We start from the raw sequence: 15,562 nt of genomic DNA on the forward strand, positions 1-15,562 counted from the left end.
CTTTACTTTCTATATATCTCTGCAGAAAGGAGTTAAGATGTTTTTAGAATTGTAAATCATATTAAATCCCTCATAAAAAAATCCCTCTTGTGTTCTGTTGCAGAACATAAATGTTAAAATACTTTCGTAATTCTAAATAATGTAAATATGTACTTCTGAATCAAAATAGCATTTTGGAATATTTCTAAATTTCCACAATCTTTATTTATTATAGCTTATGCCCAACATAGTTACGTTTTTTGATGATTTATTATTTTTTCAGATACTGACTGGTAGCAAAAAACAGATGTAACATACAAACACCTCTATCTATTTACAAAAATCTTAATGCATTTCAATATCACAGATATGTGAAATAAATAATTTTTAAACACCTTGTCATAAAAAAAAAACAACCCAAAACGTTTCTACTACCTTTACAGATATGCTATAAAACAAGAAAGGGTCAGTTTTGCCAACTGTGAATTATAAATCAAAGACTTCAGAATACGAGGTTTTTATTTTTCGTAAGTTTAGTAACATATATACACTAAGCTAAATCTAAAAATGAAGAGAGAATTAAGGATTGAGAAGATGGCTCAACAATTAGGAGTGCTAGCTGCTCTTTTAGAGGACTCACGTTCAATTCCCAGCACCCACATGATGTCTAACTACTGTCTGTAGCTCCAGCATCAGACATCCAACGCACAGACATAACACAGGCAAAACACCTGCACACATAAAAGTAAAGAACGAAACAAGTCAGGTTTGGTAGCACACAACTTTAATCCCAGCACTCAGGAAGCAGAGGCAGGAGGATCTGTGCTCAAGGCTGGACTGGCCTACACAGAGAGCTCCTGGACAACAATGGCTACATAGAGACCAACTCATAAAACTAAAACAAAGAAACAAAAATCAGGATAATATAAGGATTTTAAGTTCAATAAAGAACAATAACAAATATGGACTCTAGAACTAAGCAGATTGTTACCTCCTGACACTTTGTCACGTGTATTTCTTTTAAACTGTTAGACTGCTGTAAAATTCTAGTATATGCTGTAGGAAAGGGTAGACATAGGATGAGCATAAAATGTTAAGACAGGGCTTATAATATAAATAAGTGAATGAGAAAAAATAAAATTTAAAAAGATATTTACCTACTTTGTTACTGCAAATAATAATTTATTCGGTATTTGAAAACATTCTCATTGGATGGGCAGGAGAAATGGCTCAATGGTTAAGAGTAAGTACTGGGTGATGTTCCAGAGGACCTGTTTGATTCTCAACACTCAAATGATGGCTCACAAGCACTATCATAGTCCCAGGGGTCAGATACCCTCTTCTTGCTTTCTCAGGCACTAGCCATTCACTTGGTGCATAAACATATATGCACAAGAACATCCTTAGAAATATTGTTTTGTCTAAAAATGGAAAGTGTTTTTATTTAAAAAAAAACTGCTACAAACTAAAGTTGCTGTAATTAGTGATGACAACCATAGTGATATCCAATTTTTTTTTTTTTGAGGGTAGGGAGTATAAAAACACACTCCTATAATTACCGTGGGAAAAAAGGAAAGCATAATCCAATAATAGCAAGGAATGCTGCACTCTAATTACAAAGTTACATCAAGTATCAATAATGTAGAGAATTTTAGGGTCACAGTAATGAAAAAGATGCCTTTTAGAAAACTGATGAGCAGCATATTTATACCCTCAAACTATTCAATTCACCAAAAATTCAATAAATTTTTGAGACAGGCTTTTTACTCTGTGCCAGACTGGTCACCACTCATACAGATGTGCCTGTCTCTGCCCAAGCACTGGGTTTAATGGTGCACCACTGTGTCAGACCTTTTCTTTTTTCTTTTTTTTTTTTTTCAAATGATGACACTGAGGTCTGGAATACTAACTTTCAATGAAAATAATACTCCTATTCAATTCTGTGCCCTTCCTCAACTCTCACCCAACTCTTTGACGATAACACTGTTGTGTAAAAATAGTGAAAGGAGATGAAAATTTAAAAATTTTAAATTTAAAAATTTAAAAGTCCAGGACAATAGAATTGTTATTTTTGCCAAAAGAATCTCAAACTTTACAGTTGCGAGTTAGGTGCTACTAATTCCTAGCAATATGAGAAAGCCATTTCAAAATACAAGCAAATGTGAAGTTTCTTTTCTGATTTAAAACATACAAACCAGAAAACATAGTTCATAAAATCACTACAAACATTTGATACATTTTCTTCTATGTTTGTTTTCCTTTATATTTATATACAGATGGAATTATACTGTTCAGCCAACATTAAACCCTCATTTTTTTCACTTCTCTATTAGGATGAATCCCAAAGAATGATTACAAGGTAAGGGAATCATTTTCAAAGATTCTACAGAAAAGTACAATTTGTACTGCCAACCTTTTTAAAAAGTGTTGGTAGAAAGCAGTTACCTTCCCTATAATTCCACAACTGAAAAATAAAAACAATGTATCACTATAGGCTCAAATGACATGCATAAAAATTCTATAATCAAAATTTTGTGTATAAAGTATGACACAAATAGATGACACCATATCACCACAGGAGACAAGTGAGACTGAAGCTCTATTTACCAAGCCTATGTATCTGAGATGTATCTATTCTTTTTATAAATCATTAAATACTGGTGAATACTTAAAATGGTGACAATCATTCAGTAGATGGTGACTCCATTCAATAGATACTGAGTGCATACCACCAGTCACATATTATACTGACATTTAATGGAAAAATATAAAAAGTAGTTACTTGCCCCCAAAGGATTCAAGAAGACAGCACGAGCATCTAAAGTCACTTAATAGTATATCCTGTGAGTCAGACAATGGGAAACTTCACACTGACACAATGGGGATGAAAGAGAAGAGGGAAAGGCACCCAATCTCACACTCACATACAATTTCAACATTATGGAATTAAAAGTGTATTTATGAGTAAAAGGAGAAAACCAAAACAAAACAAAACAACTTGTAAGCTGAGAAATAGCATGGCAGTCATGGGAATGCTCTAATTCAGTATCACCGAGAAAGGCAAAGAGTTGTGAGATGTAAGTGTACAAGGCAAGAAGGAACTGATTTCTTGCTAGGTGTATTTGTTAAAGTAAGGCACACACACTTTATCACAGGCATAATGCAGCAAATGTTTTAAGAGAAGTAATTAGATTTCATATCAAATCCTATTTAGGTAAGATTTCTAGAATTTCAATTAGGAATTCCGTATTAACAATTGTTTACAAAGAATTTCTTAATGTGTCAAAAGCACTAAAGAGATCACAGCAAGACAAACTATTTGTAGTTTACATTTATGATTAAAACTTTTCACATGATAGGAATCTGTGATTGTCTATTATTAAAACTTGCTTCGGTGTAGCTTTTCAAATTTAAGATGAATTCCCTGGATTAAAACAAACAAAAAAAGAGGAACATACCTGAAGATATTTCTGCAGACCTACTATATTTTATTATTTTTTCCAGCTGTTCATGATTCTTTCTGCTGAATAACTTTGCTTGAACAGGCTCTTCAGTCTGGGCTGAATGTCTGTTCCTACTTTTGCAAGGTTCACATGTGCTAGACACACTGGCACTTTCATACCCTCGGGTAAAAATAGTGACAGCTGTTATCAGTTGCAACTAACTTAATCTGAAAGGGAAACTGATTTCCATAGTAAAATAGTACACGTAACTCAGTTTATACTAGTATAATGGCCTGGCATAAATGTAATACAAAATAATGTCTTTGAACACCTTCAGAATAACCTTTAGAAGGATTGGGTGACAATGATCAATTAGAACAGTTCATTTATCTTCTGATATTCATTGGAACACCTCAACTAAAAGTACAATAAAGCGAATCTCATAAGATCTGAATTCTCTACTAGACTCCAAGGTAACACATTTTCAAGGTTACAAGATAAAACAAAACAAAATAAATCATACTACTGCATTTTCTTTCTAAGGGTTTCACACTTCACATTCATTTTATTGTATGACATAACTCAATTTCTTTTACTCTCGATGGACTGATGGTTAAATTTATCCTCTTCCCACCGAGATAAACACTAATATAGGACCCTTGTATTTCATTGTTTTTTTACATTGTTTTAGTTTCTATTTCAAAGTATTTCTGTTTGTTTGTTTGAGACAGGGTTTTTCAGTGTAACAACTCTGGCTGTCCTGAACTCACTCTGTAGACCAGGCTGGCCTGGAACTCACAAATATCTGCCTGTCTCTGCCTTCAAGTGCTAGGATTAAAAGCACATTTCACCATACCACTGCCCTACCTACAAAGTCATTTTTTATTCTTTTGATCACAGAACTTACAAAATATGTTTTCTTTTTTTCATTTGGTAAGCAAACCCCACTTAATTTCTTTTCTTTGCTACCTTTTCATACATGCTGAGAGCCCTTTTTTTGGGGCGTCATTTTCAAAACAACCCAAGGCAATGTGAAACATACTAAAATTAAATGCACTTAATCTGAAAAAGTTATATGTAATTTCATAAATTTTTATCTCAGAAGTAGCTTTGTTTTGATACTTAATCTTTTTAGATCATCCAAAAATATAGGTTTTACATAACTACTATTTTTCTTGTTAGCAAAGAAGTATTTGGCCACTTATTCAGTTACCAACCACTTCAACAGTTTACCTTATTAGCATCAGTAAAAATACTTATAGAAACAAGTAATTCTCTTTACTAGTAGTTACCCCAATATTTCTGGTCCTAATTTTCCAAATAAGCTAAACAGGTTGGTAATAGAAAAAGCACCTCTTTGTTTTCCATTCTGACTGACATGCCTGTGGATTGTTTCCACTTTACAGTGTAACAGACACTGACTAATGGCTTTATTATCCTTAACTGTTTTTTTGTTTTGTTTTTCTTAATCTATTTTAATTTAATAAGGAATGATTTCAAATCTAACCTACCACTATGAATATGACTCTTTCCTTTTAAGACAGGTTTTTTTGGTAATATAGCATGAGAATATTTCTGAAGTTAACTGTACAGTCAACTGTCCAATATTCTTTTGATACATTAACAGTTGCTAGTATTGATTTTTTTCTTTTGCTCCATGGTCTTACTCTAAAACTTCCATCTATCCTTGAACATGGTACTGGGGCTATAGTACAGGTGTACACGGCCATGACTAGCTAGTGTACTATCTTACCTCTCTTAGACAAAGGGAACTCAATCCTCCTGCTTCGGCCTCTTTAACTCTGAATATACACTGAGATTGATTGGTTTGTGAGTGGGAATTTTTAAGTATATTTATGTCATAGCTGAGCAGTGGTGGTGGATGCCTTTAATCCCAGCACATGGGAGGCAATATCAGGCAGATCTCTGAGTTCGAGGGCAGCCAGCCTGGTCTACAGAATTCCAGAAATACACAGAGACACCCTGTCTCAAAAGCAAAACAAAAAGTGTGTTAGTGTATGGATGTTTGTCTTCTCTTATCCTCTCTGGCTGCCTGTCTTTTTGGCTCCCTGTGACAGGATGTAGTCTGCTACTTTGTAGCCCAGATGCTCATCAGATTGACAACAATCTTCTTGACTCAGCCTCCATAGGACTGGAGCTGCAGGTGTTGAAGACCATGACTAGCTAGTGTTTTAGCTTACCTTTCTCAGACAAAGGGAACTCTATTATGAGTCACATCTGGTTTCCATAATTTATTTGCTTCACATATGCTAAGCCAGGTCTCTTAGCTGAACACAGGATTCTTAAATTGCAGTCCCAGCATACTGTAGCCTGTATGCCTTCTTGTTTGTTTGCTTTGTTTTTAATAAACTGAACATAGATCTGGATGCTTTTAAATGAATTAAGTCCTCCTTGGACTCCCAAATGCTAGTAATAAATATCTGCAGCTATATTTGAATTATGTATTCATCTTTCTTCTACAGAATGTGAGATTAATTGATGCCAGTTAGGAGTTTTGTTTTGTATGAAACGTATTCTTTTCTCTGTAAACAGAGACTTTTTTTTTTAACTTATCTTTGACAGAAATTTGGTCACCCTATACATGCAGTTTCCCCATTCCCTCTATGGATGGACAAAAGTTGGCTGTACTTAACTGTACTACTACTCTCAAATCCTTTATCATTATTATGTATTTAAATATTGCTTCTTGCTTTTTATTTTACAACTCTAGGCACTTTAGAGCTCCAAGATTATCTCTTAAGCCTCTAAAATAAGCCCTTCCATTAGCTTTTATCACCTACTACTTTTTGGTCTATATGACAGAATTCTTTGATTTTCAAAATTGGTAATTTGGGAATTAATGGTATCTATCTACCCTTCTTTAACAAAACAATATTAAGATTAACAAAACCATTTCTCGATTTTTAAAGAATTTACATATTATTATTCAATCTGCTTACATTCCCTTATTTTGTTCAACTATGTATTTCCTTCAAAAAAGTCTTTTGCTCGATTTTGCTTGCTCTGGTAGTGTGTGTCTATGACTTCTCTCTGGTTGCTAGTTTTCTTCTTATGTGTATTGTTATAACTACTGGCTGGCCCGGTTTTGAATTTTAACTACTCTAAGGATAAAAATAAATGCTGGGTCACTTTAATGGTTACTTCCACTTTTCTCTAGTGAAGCCTCTCAGCTGCAAAAGCTAATGCTTACTTACGTGCAAGGGTAGGAAGAATTGCTACATCATTGTTCACTCTGACAATTAGTATCTCCAAGAGCCATAAGATTTGATAATAACTGGGATAAGAAGGGCAAAGGTAGAAAGGTCGCATCTCTTTCACTATAGCTTTTCTTAAGAATACAACTTTCCTTAAAATTGACATTGTATTTCTACATAAGTGAGAGAAGAATCTTTGCTACTCATACTCCCTAGATTGAAGCAGCTGCTTTGATGATATCCAATAAACTCTCAAATTATTGTGCTGTTTCTGTGATGTCTTATGAGGATTCAAATCTCCTCTTCCATTTCTAAGAACATAATATTTCATTTCCTCAAATTTAAATTTCTGAGTTTGTAACTCATTTTTACACTGAAGCCTATTCACAATTACCCATTCTGCATGAAACTTACTGGGAATAGTTTCCTTAAAGGCTAGTTTACTACTGTATGTACATAAAACAGGTCCATAAGTAGAGAGAATTCTACTAAAAATATTGTGGAAAATGATCTGAGTACACACATATGGTTGTTTAACAATGCAAATTGCTATGAAGGGGAAAAAAGTGTATTAACCTAACAAGATTTACATAAATAGAATTAAACTTTTGACTTTATTACCAAATTACATGAAAAGTATTAAATGAGTCCTAATTGAGATTAAATATAGTTTATGAATATATGCAAAATTCTCTTTATGTACTGTCTGAAGGCATACATGCCATCAACCTGCTAAAAAAAACTGAAATTAAAAGAGAAACGTCCTACAATCCAGATGTTATAAAGAATATGTTGGTTGGCTTTTATCCACTTGACATAAACCTAGACATATCTGTAAATAGGGAATCTTAAGTGGAAAAGTACATTCATAAGACTGGCCTATAGGAAAATCTGGGAGGTACCATTTTGTTAATGATTGGTGTGGGAGGACCCAGTCTACTGTGGATGATGCCAACACTGGGCAGAAGGTCTTAGATGTGATAAGAAAGCAAGTTGACCAAGCCAGTAAGCAACATTCTTCCATGGCCTCTGCATCAGTTCCTGCCCTGGCTTCCTTTGGTGATGTCCAACTGTAAGCTGAAATAAACCTTCCCGTCTAAAGCTGCTTTTGGTCATGGTATTTTACCATAACAATAGAAACCCTAACTAAGACAGAAGGAACTAATTGTCAACTATAACTAGATAAGATTTCCTTTATTAAAGACACTACACATTCTGGATGCAGGACATAGCAAAATTAAGCTGGAATTGACCTGGAAACTTACTCCTTCTGACTAACTTTTACAGTGCTATATATGTAGGCTGGTTTGGAAGGAGAATCATCCATCAATAGTCCCCACCTAGTGGTGGCCCCTGCATGCTACAATAGCCATCTATTGTAAACAGATGCATATAACCTTTACGTGGTAACTGAATTCTTATTGAACTTGAGGCCTACGCTGCGGGGGGGGCGGGGGGATTATTGCCTGGTACTGTACACTTATTTCAAAAAGTCCATGACTAGGGAGATCAAAAGACTACATGCGAACCTACCACCTCTGTTTTGCTTAAAGAACATGTTCTTAAGCCATCTTCTTAATATTATGCTCATTGCCATGATTATGCTGCTTTAGTCAGTTAAGCTTCTTTTTGCAGTGGGCATAGGTTAATACAGAGTCTCATGATTGGCTAAAGTTCCATGAAAGTTAACTGTTAAGTGCTCAACTCTAAATGGGACATCTTTGTCATTCTCTCAAACAAGGCCCAGGAAATATTGTAGAAGAGGCAGAAAGACTCAGAGAGTAGGAAGGACTGCTGTGAAATGCTGTCTTTTGGACATAACAACTACACTTAACTCAAAGAGCCATTGTTACCTGCATTTAATGTGCACAAGCCAATAAACCATATAGCGCAGATAAGATAGGGACCATGTAAACACAGTCAGTACTAACTGGATTCACTGGTTTGAATGAGATGTTCCCATAATCTCAGACATTTGATACTTGGTCCCCAGTTGATGGTACTGTTTGGGTGTGAGCTTAGGAAATGTGGCACTGGTGGAGGAGGTATGTCACTGAAGGCAGGCAGGCTCTTGAGAGTTAAAAGATTCACACCATTTTGATTTCATGATGTTTCCTGATTATAGGTCAAGACATAAAATAGATTTTTAGCTTCTTTCTCAAGCTGACATTCCTACTGCTTTCTCATCACAATGGACTTTCATCCCTCTGGAACATAAGCCAAATAAGCTCTTTCTTCTATAAGTTGCCTTAGTCATGGTATTTTAGCATAGCGACAGAGAGTCGACTAATACAGTAAGTTATTTTTAAAAAGAAGAGGACATGAAGGAAAAAGAGGGATGGGTTTAGGAAAAGACTATTAGAGGGAAGTTACAGAATGAGTAATGTTCTTTAAAAGAGTAGGTGACTGAAGATGGTTCAGTGGTTAAGAACATGTGTTACTCTTGACTAATGCTCTCTTCTGACCTCCAAGGGCTCCAGCCATGTATACATACAAACATACAGGAAAATGTAAATTAACATAACCTAAAAATGTTTTCAAAGATGGAGGGACCAGAGAAGTGGCTCAGGTTAAAGGCACTTACCAGAAACTAGAATTTGATCCTAGAACACATAAATGTAGAAGAAAACAACAAGCTATATATAGAGTTGTCTCCTAACCTATGCAATGGTGCATCTAGCTGGGAACTTCCACCGAATACACACACACATACACACACACACACACACACACACACACACACACACACACACACACCCCATACCAAAAATATAACAATAATGTAAAATAGTGATAATAAAAATAATTTTAAAATATTTACAAAGAGGGAAGAAAAAACAGGAATCAAGGGAAGTATCAAGGGCGAGGGCTACATTTCTTTTGAATTTTTATATTATATTTTAAATTTTACTTACTACTATGTATGTGTTTAGAAGTGTAAGCATGTACAGCTCAAAAGACAACTTTGAGAAATCTCTTCTCTCCTCCACAAAGGGGATCTCAGGGTTGCAACTTCGGTCACTAGGCTTAGTGCAAACCTTTTTATCTAATGAGCTATCTTTCCAATTCAAGGTCTGGATTTCTAAGTTAAGGTACAAATGTGTGACTAATGACATACCTCTAGGACATTTTTGGGTTGTTTTGATTTTTGTTTGTTATTGAGACAGTCTCATAATGTGCCCAAGTTAGCCTCAAACTTGCAACCGTCCAAACTCAGTCTCTCAAATAACTTTAATTATAGATGGGAGCTACCAGGCCAAGTTTTTTCAAGGAGAACAGCAGAATTATTAAGGGTTCATGCTTCATATTATCACTAAATGAGACAGTACTGTGAAAGCATGAGGTCTAATCTCTAATTTCTGTCCACAGTGCTCCTTTATGTCCAGTTCTGTTTACTCAGCATGACTGAAATAGCTACAAGAACTAGGACTTCTTCTTCTTATGCCTTCACTGAAGAAAAATACATTAGCCATGACCTTCTGAAGGCCCTGCATGATTCCAAACAGTCACTGAGGGAAGAGCTGACCACTGTTTACCAGCTGACTGTTTACCAGCTTCCTAGAACACAGGAGCTGCTGTGTGGCCATTTTTCACCCACTTTCTTCTCTCTCTGAGAGGCTGTCCAAACGGAAAAAAGAAAAAGAAAGGAAGGAAGGGAGTGAGGTGGGGAAGGAAGGAGGGAGGAAGGGAGGGAGGTAGGGAGGGAGGGAGGAAGGGAGGGAAGATGCAACAATGGCAGTGAATGTCAGCTGAAGAAATGTGAATTACTATTTGGACTGATATTTTTAAAGTTAGCATGAGGGAAGGCAGTACAAAGATCAAAATAACAATCTTTGCCCCAAAGTAAAGAAAAAAGCTGAACTATCTATATGGCATTACCAGAATGGCCATAATCAACATTACAAACGTTAACAAACATTGGTTGCACATGTTGTTGAAGGGGAATTCTTCTATACTGGCAGAGGACATGTCAACTACTACAGTTACACTGGGAATAATTGAGGTTTCTCAAAAAAGCTAAAAATAGCCTTATGACTCAATTATAGGACTCTTAGGTATGTACTCAACAAACTATATCCTATTACAGAGACACCTGCATTTCAATATTCACTGCCACTCTTGCCACAACAGCTAGGAAGTGGAATCAACCTGTGTATTCAACACACAAATGGATAAGAAAATTGTAGCACACAAACACATTGCAATATTACTCAGCAGTAGAAAAATGAAATCATGATTGTAAGTTAAATACAAGAAATTAGAAAAACAACTAGCGTGCAGTAACTCTGGTGGAAAAAAATACCATATGTTCTCTCTTGTGTGTAAATTCTAGTTTCAAATCATTTGTTTCACGTATTTAACTTGGAGCACAAGGAGCAAGAAGGGGACGTTTTTCAGTTGGGGTTGGGAAGGCTGGTGCTGGGAGCTGAAAGGCTTACGGTATGGGGGACAAAGGTATAGGTAAAACCAAGGGGTTGTGGGAAAGGCTAATCCAAAGGAAGGGGGTATGGAAAGCCCCACAGAAGCCTACTATCTCAAATTATAATTAAAATTATATATATAAAAATATATAAATATATTATATATAAATATATAAAATATATAAAATTATATATAAATATATAAATATATTATATATAAATATATAAAATTATAATTTTATAATTATATTATAAAATATAATTGATAGTAGAATACATGTGCTATGAAAGAAGAGAGGAGTATGGGAAGGGGGGTTGTATAAAGGACTAAGCAGAAATGGAGGTGAGGGACAGAGTGGAAGAGGGATCTAGAGCATGAATTAGCCAAAATGAAAGAAACCACGTTAGTAAGAGCGCTTGCCTAGCAAGCGCAAGGCCCTGGGTTTGATCCTCAGCTCCGGGGAGGGGTGGGGGGAGGAGGGATGATTGCATGGTGGACAATGTAGTTCCCAGAGGACATTAATGCAATATGAAAATTGCGATGCAAGTCATGAGACACCTCCCTATAAGTTATTGGTCAAGAAGATTCAAAACATACACGAAACACCATAGGCTACTGTTAATACCCTTGGTTACCCAGTGTTAGCTAGTTTTATATTAATTTGATACAAGGTAATATCATCTGGGAAGAATGACTCTCAACTGACCTATAGGCAAGTCTCTTGGGCCTTTTCTTGATTAATAACTCATACAGAAGGGATCAGGCCACTGTGGGTAGGGCCATTCCTCACCCAGTAGTTCTGGGTTCTATAAGGAAGTAAGCTGAGCAAGCCTTGAAGAGCAAGCTAGTGAGCAGCCTCTCCTCCATGGCCTCTGCTTTAGTTTCTGACTCCAGGTGCCTGCTCTAACTTTCATTCATGATGGCTTACATCTGTAAGATGAAATAAACCCTTCTTTCCCCAGGTTTTTTTGTCATTTTATCACAGAAAAAGAAACCTCAGACACCCACCATAACTCCATGTTAAGACTCTATTGCTGGAAACATCACACACTATGGCTGTAGTATATGAAAATATCAATCTCGAACCAACGAGGGAAACTTCCTTTCTATCGGATAGGTTTCATAATGCCAAATGAGCTATGAAGGCTGCTGAGAGAGAAAAGATATCAATGATCTTACCCAGTGATGGATTCTGCATGCCACAATACAGAACTTCTGACAAATGTGCCCTCTGATGCAATACTGTTAAGATTTGAGCCCTGCTCCAGAGGAAGTTTCATCCCAAGGCTGGTGAGGTGTTAGGCCCTAGAACTAAACCTGCCACTACTATATTTTAGTCAGAAATGTTGCTGTAAAATTATTAAAATAAAAAAAAAGTGTTGTCTTTTATCCCACACTAGATCTGACACTGTAGTGCCCTAAGATATATGGTAGATATCTTCATCTCAGACAGCAAAGTGTCTCACCCGCTTTGCTCTACTCCATATCACAGTGCCGATGGCTACTCTCTGAGCAACAATCTCTTTACCCATCTAGTTCCCAAGGCAGGTTGCCACCATGCCAGACATACGCATCCCAATTCCACGGCGGTCCCAGTGTCTCCAGTCACCAAATACTCTCTTGAATTCAATTAAATTGCCACATGAAAGAGCACACAACAAAATAGCCTCTGATCTAATTGATAAGATATAATTGCCCACCTAGACATACAAAGCCCTGTACACATCCATCCCTTAAGAATACTCATAACAGGGGTTGGGGATTTAGCTCAGTGGTAGAGTGCTTGCCTAGGAAGCGCAAGGCCCTGGGTTCGGTCCCCAGCTCCGAAAAAAAAGAACCAAAAAAAAAAAAAAAAGAATACTCATAACAACCTATAAATGTACAGAGAGGAATCTTAACAAGAAACTCCATGTTCTCTCGGCTGCTCTCCTCCTCGATCCAGTCTCTTCCTCCTCCTCCTCTCTAAAACTTTTCTCCCACCCATCCTTCCTTCTCGTCCAATGACAAGCCTCATTCTATCTTATACCTGCCTTTACCTGTGTAATGACATCATCCTCCACAGAAAGGCTTCTTTTTTCAATGGACAGCAATCAATGCAAAGACACAAAATTAGTCAAAATGCTGAGAAGAAATGGAGTGCTCAGTTCTAAGGAGACTATCTTTATTAACAGTTCCTCCACCAAGGTTCAGGTACATCTCAGAACAGACAGCAAGAATGTAGGAGCCACAGGATGGAGCAAAGGGCAGCAAAATATAGTCTCCTAGATATGAACCATCACTGAGCTCATAAACCCACAGCAGCCATGGTTACCTGCACAAGATCCACCCAGCCACACTTCTAGCATAGGTAATGGAGAGGCGCCCTTCAGGTCCTGTTCCTTAGTTAAGAGTGAGTGGTATTTGATAGCTGCTGGGGGGAGAGACTCAGTCTCTTTGGAGGATTTTTCTACTGGTGACACTTCCTATATGTGAGTGAGTTATCAAAAAAAGAAAGCCTTTTCTCTCACTGGCTATCTGAAGGCAAGCTAGGTCATCAGCGGCTCACATAAATTCAGGTCAACCATGTAAGTTAGGGCAAGTTTCTTGCTTTTCTAAGTCTACTCACACCATTAGAGTTTGATCCAGAATTATGACTTGAACAAGTTTCAGTAGTGTTTGTTCTCCACCAGTATACAAAGGACTTCATAAAGTTAGACTAAACAACCTTACTTAAGTGGATTACTCAGACCATTTACCAATGAAAGAGATCATTCAACATTTTGTACATTAAAAAAAAGTTAGAGGCTAGGGAGATGGCTCAGCAGTTAAGAGTACTGACTACTTGCTCTTCCAGAGGTCCTGAGTTCAATTCCCAGCAATCATATGGTGGGTCGCAACCATCTGTATTAGGATCCAATGCCCTTTTCTGGTGTGTCTGAAGACAGCTACAGTGTACTTATATACATAAAATAAACAAATAAATTTTAAAAAATTAGACCTTGAATAAAAAAAGAAGATAACAAGGTAGCATGATGGGACTAAATAGGCAGCTGAAGGGAATGGGATTGGGCATGATATTTTGTTAAATAAAACATGAAATTCTCAGAAATAAAGAAAAAATTGTAATTAAAAAAATAAGGTATTTCACAATAATTTATTTTCTCAAACCAACTAAACCAGGATCTGGTTTTTGTTTAATAAAAAGGGTCTTGGTATATAGTCCAAGCTGACCTTGAACTATCAATCCTCCTGCCTCATCTCCTGATGAATCAGAATCTATATTTAGAACAGTAATCCCAGGGAGCCCCATATAAAAGTTTAAAAGTTTAAGGAATACTGCCCCCAGCACATTAAATTATCTAGTTAAAGGAAAGAATGTCGAGTGTTATAATAAAAATGGTTCACATTTCCTCAATTATGTATTTGTGGGGACAACGCACCAGGAAATCAAAAACTATGGGATTATCCATAGGTCTATCTCAGAAGTGGACCATTTTTTACTTGAATGATTCTCTGGTTTCACCAAATTTAAACATATGAACTTTATTCAGACTTTAACTAATAAAACTGCTTTAAATGTAGTACTTCAGCAAAGTCTTAAGAAAATTATAGAACCTATTTTTTAAAAGCCACGTACACGTAGAAATGCTATAAAGAGAACTTTAATACTCAATAAAGTTCAATGAAACACTAGTTTATAAGTAAGTCTATTTTAAAGTGGTTTCGGGGCTGGGGATTTAGCTCAGTGGTAGAGCGCTTACCTAGGAAGCGCAAGGCCCTGGGTTCGGTCCCCAGCTCCGGAAAAAAAAAAAAAAAAGAACAACAACAAAAAAAAAGTGGTTTCATTTATGGTAATAAAAAACAACCATCTATTATGAATTAGAAGCTCATTAAATGGATCATCAAGACATTAAAGAGAAGTCATGATGACAATTCAATGCAATGCCCTGGTATAACACTAAAAGACAACAATTAGTAACATTTGGGTATCTGAGAAATCTTTCAGAACATAACCTTTGGAGAAGCTGAGCTGAGTTTGGCCGCTGATAGCTGCTGAGGGAGAGTCACTCTCTTTTGAAAGTCTGAGGATCCAACTATACCTCTCTTGGGCCAAAAGATGCCCCAACATATAAAAAAGACACGTGCTCCACTATGTTCATAGCAGCCTTATTTATAATAGCCAGAAGCTGGAAAGAACCCAGATGCCCTTCAACAGAGGAATGGATACAGAAAATGTGGTACATCTACACAATGGAATATTACTCAGCTATCAAAAACAATGACCTTATGAAATTCGTAGGCAAATCGTTGGAACTGGAAAATATCATCCTGAGTGAGGTAACCCAATCACAGAAAAACACACATGGTATGCACTCATTGATAAGTGGCTATTAGCCCAAATGCTTGAATTACCCTAGATGCCTAGAACAAATGAAACTCAAGACAGATGATCAAAATGTGAATGCTTCACTCCTTCTTTAAAAGGGGAACAAGAATACCCTTGGCAGGGAATAGAGAGGCAAA

General features: G+C 36.5%; 1 protein-coding gene across 23 annotated transcripts in view; it reads right to left on the minus strand.

The window, feature by feature from the left end:
- The window catches only part of Pcm1 (pericentriolar material 1), a 97,010-nt gene that overhangs the window by 22,817 nt on the left and 58,631 nt on the right, over window positions 1–15,562 (minus strand). For 18 of the 23 annotated variants that reach the window (XM_008771284.4, XM_006253188.5, XM_006253183.5 and 15 more), the window contains one exon: window positions 3,438–3,602. The exons of the other annotated variants lie outside the window; for them this stretch is intronic. In XM_008771284.4, coding sequence (XP_008769506.1) covers window positions 3,438–3,602 — 165 coding nt within the window. The remainder of the gene's footprint in view (window positions 1–3,437; window positions 3,603–15,562) is intronic. 23 annotated transcript variants of the gene reach the window in all.

This window comes from Rattus norvegicus, chromosome 16 (assembly GCF_036323735.1).
Source record: "Rattus norvegicus strain BN/NHsdMcwi chromosome 16, GRCr8, whole genome shotgun sequence".
Taxonomy (NCBI): domain Eukaryota; kingdom Metazoa; phylum Chordata; class Mammalia; order Rodentia; family Muridae; genus Rattus; species Rattus norvegicus.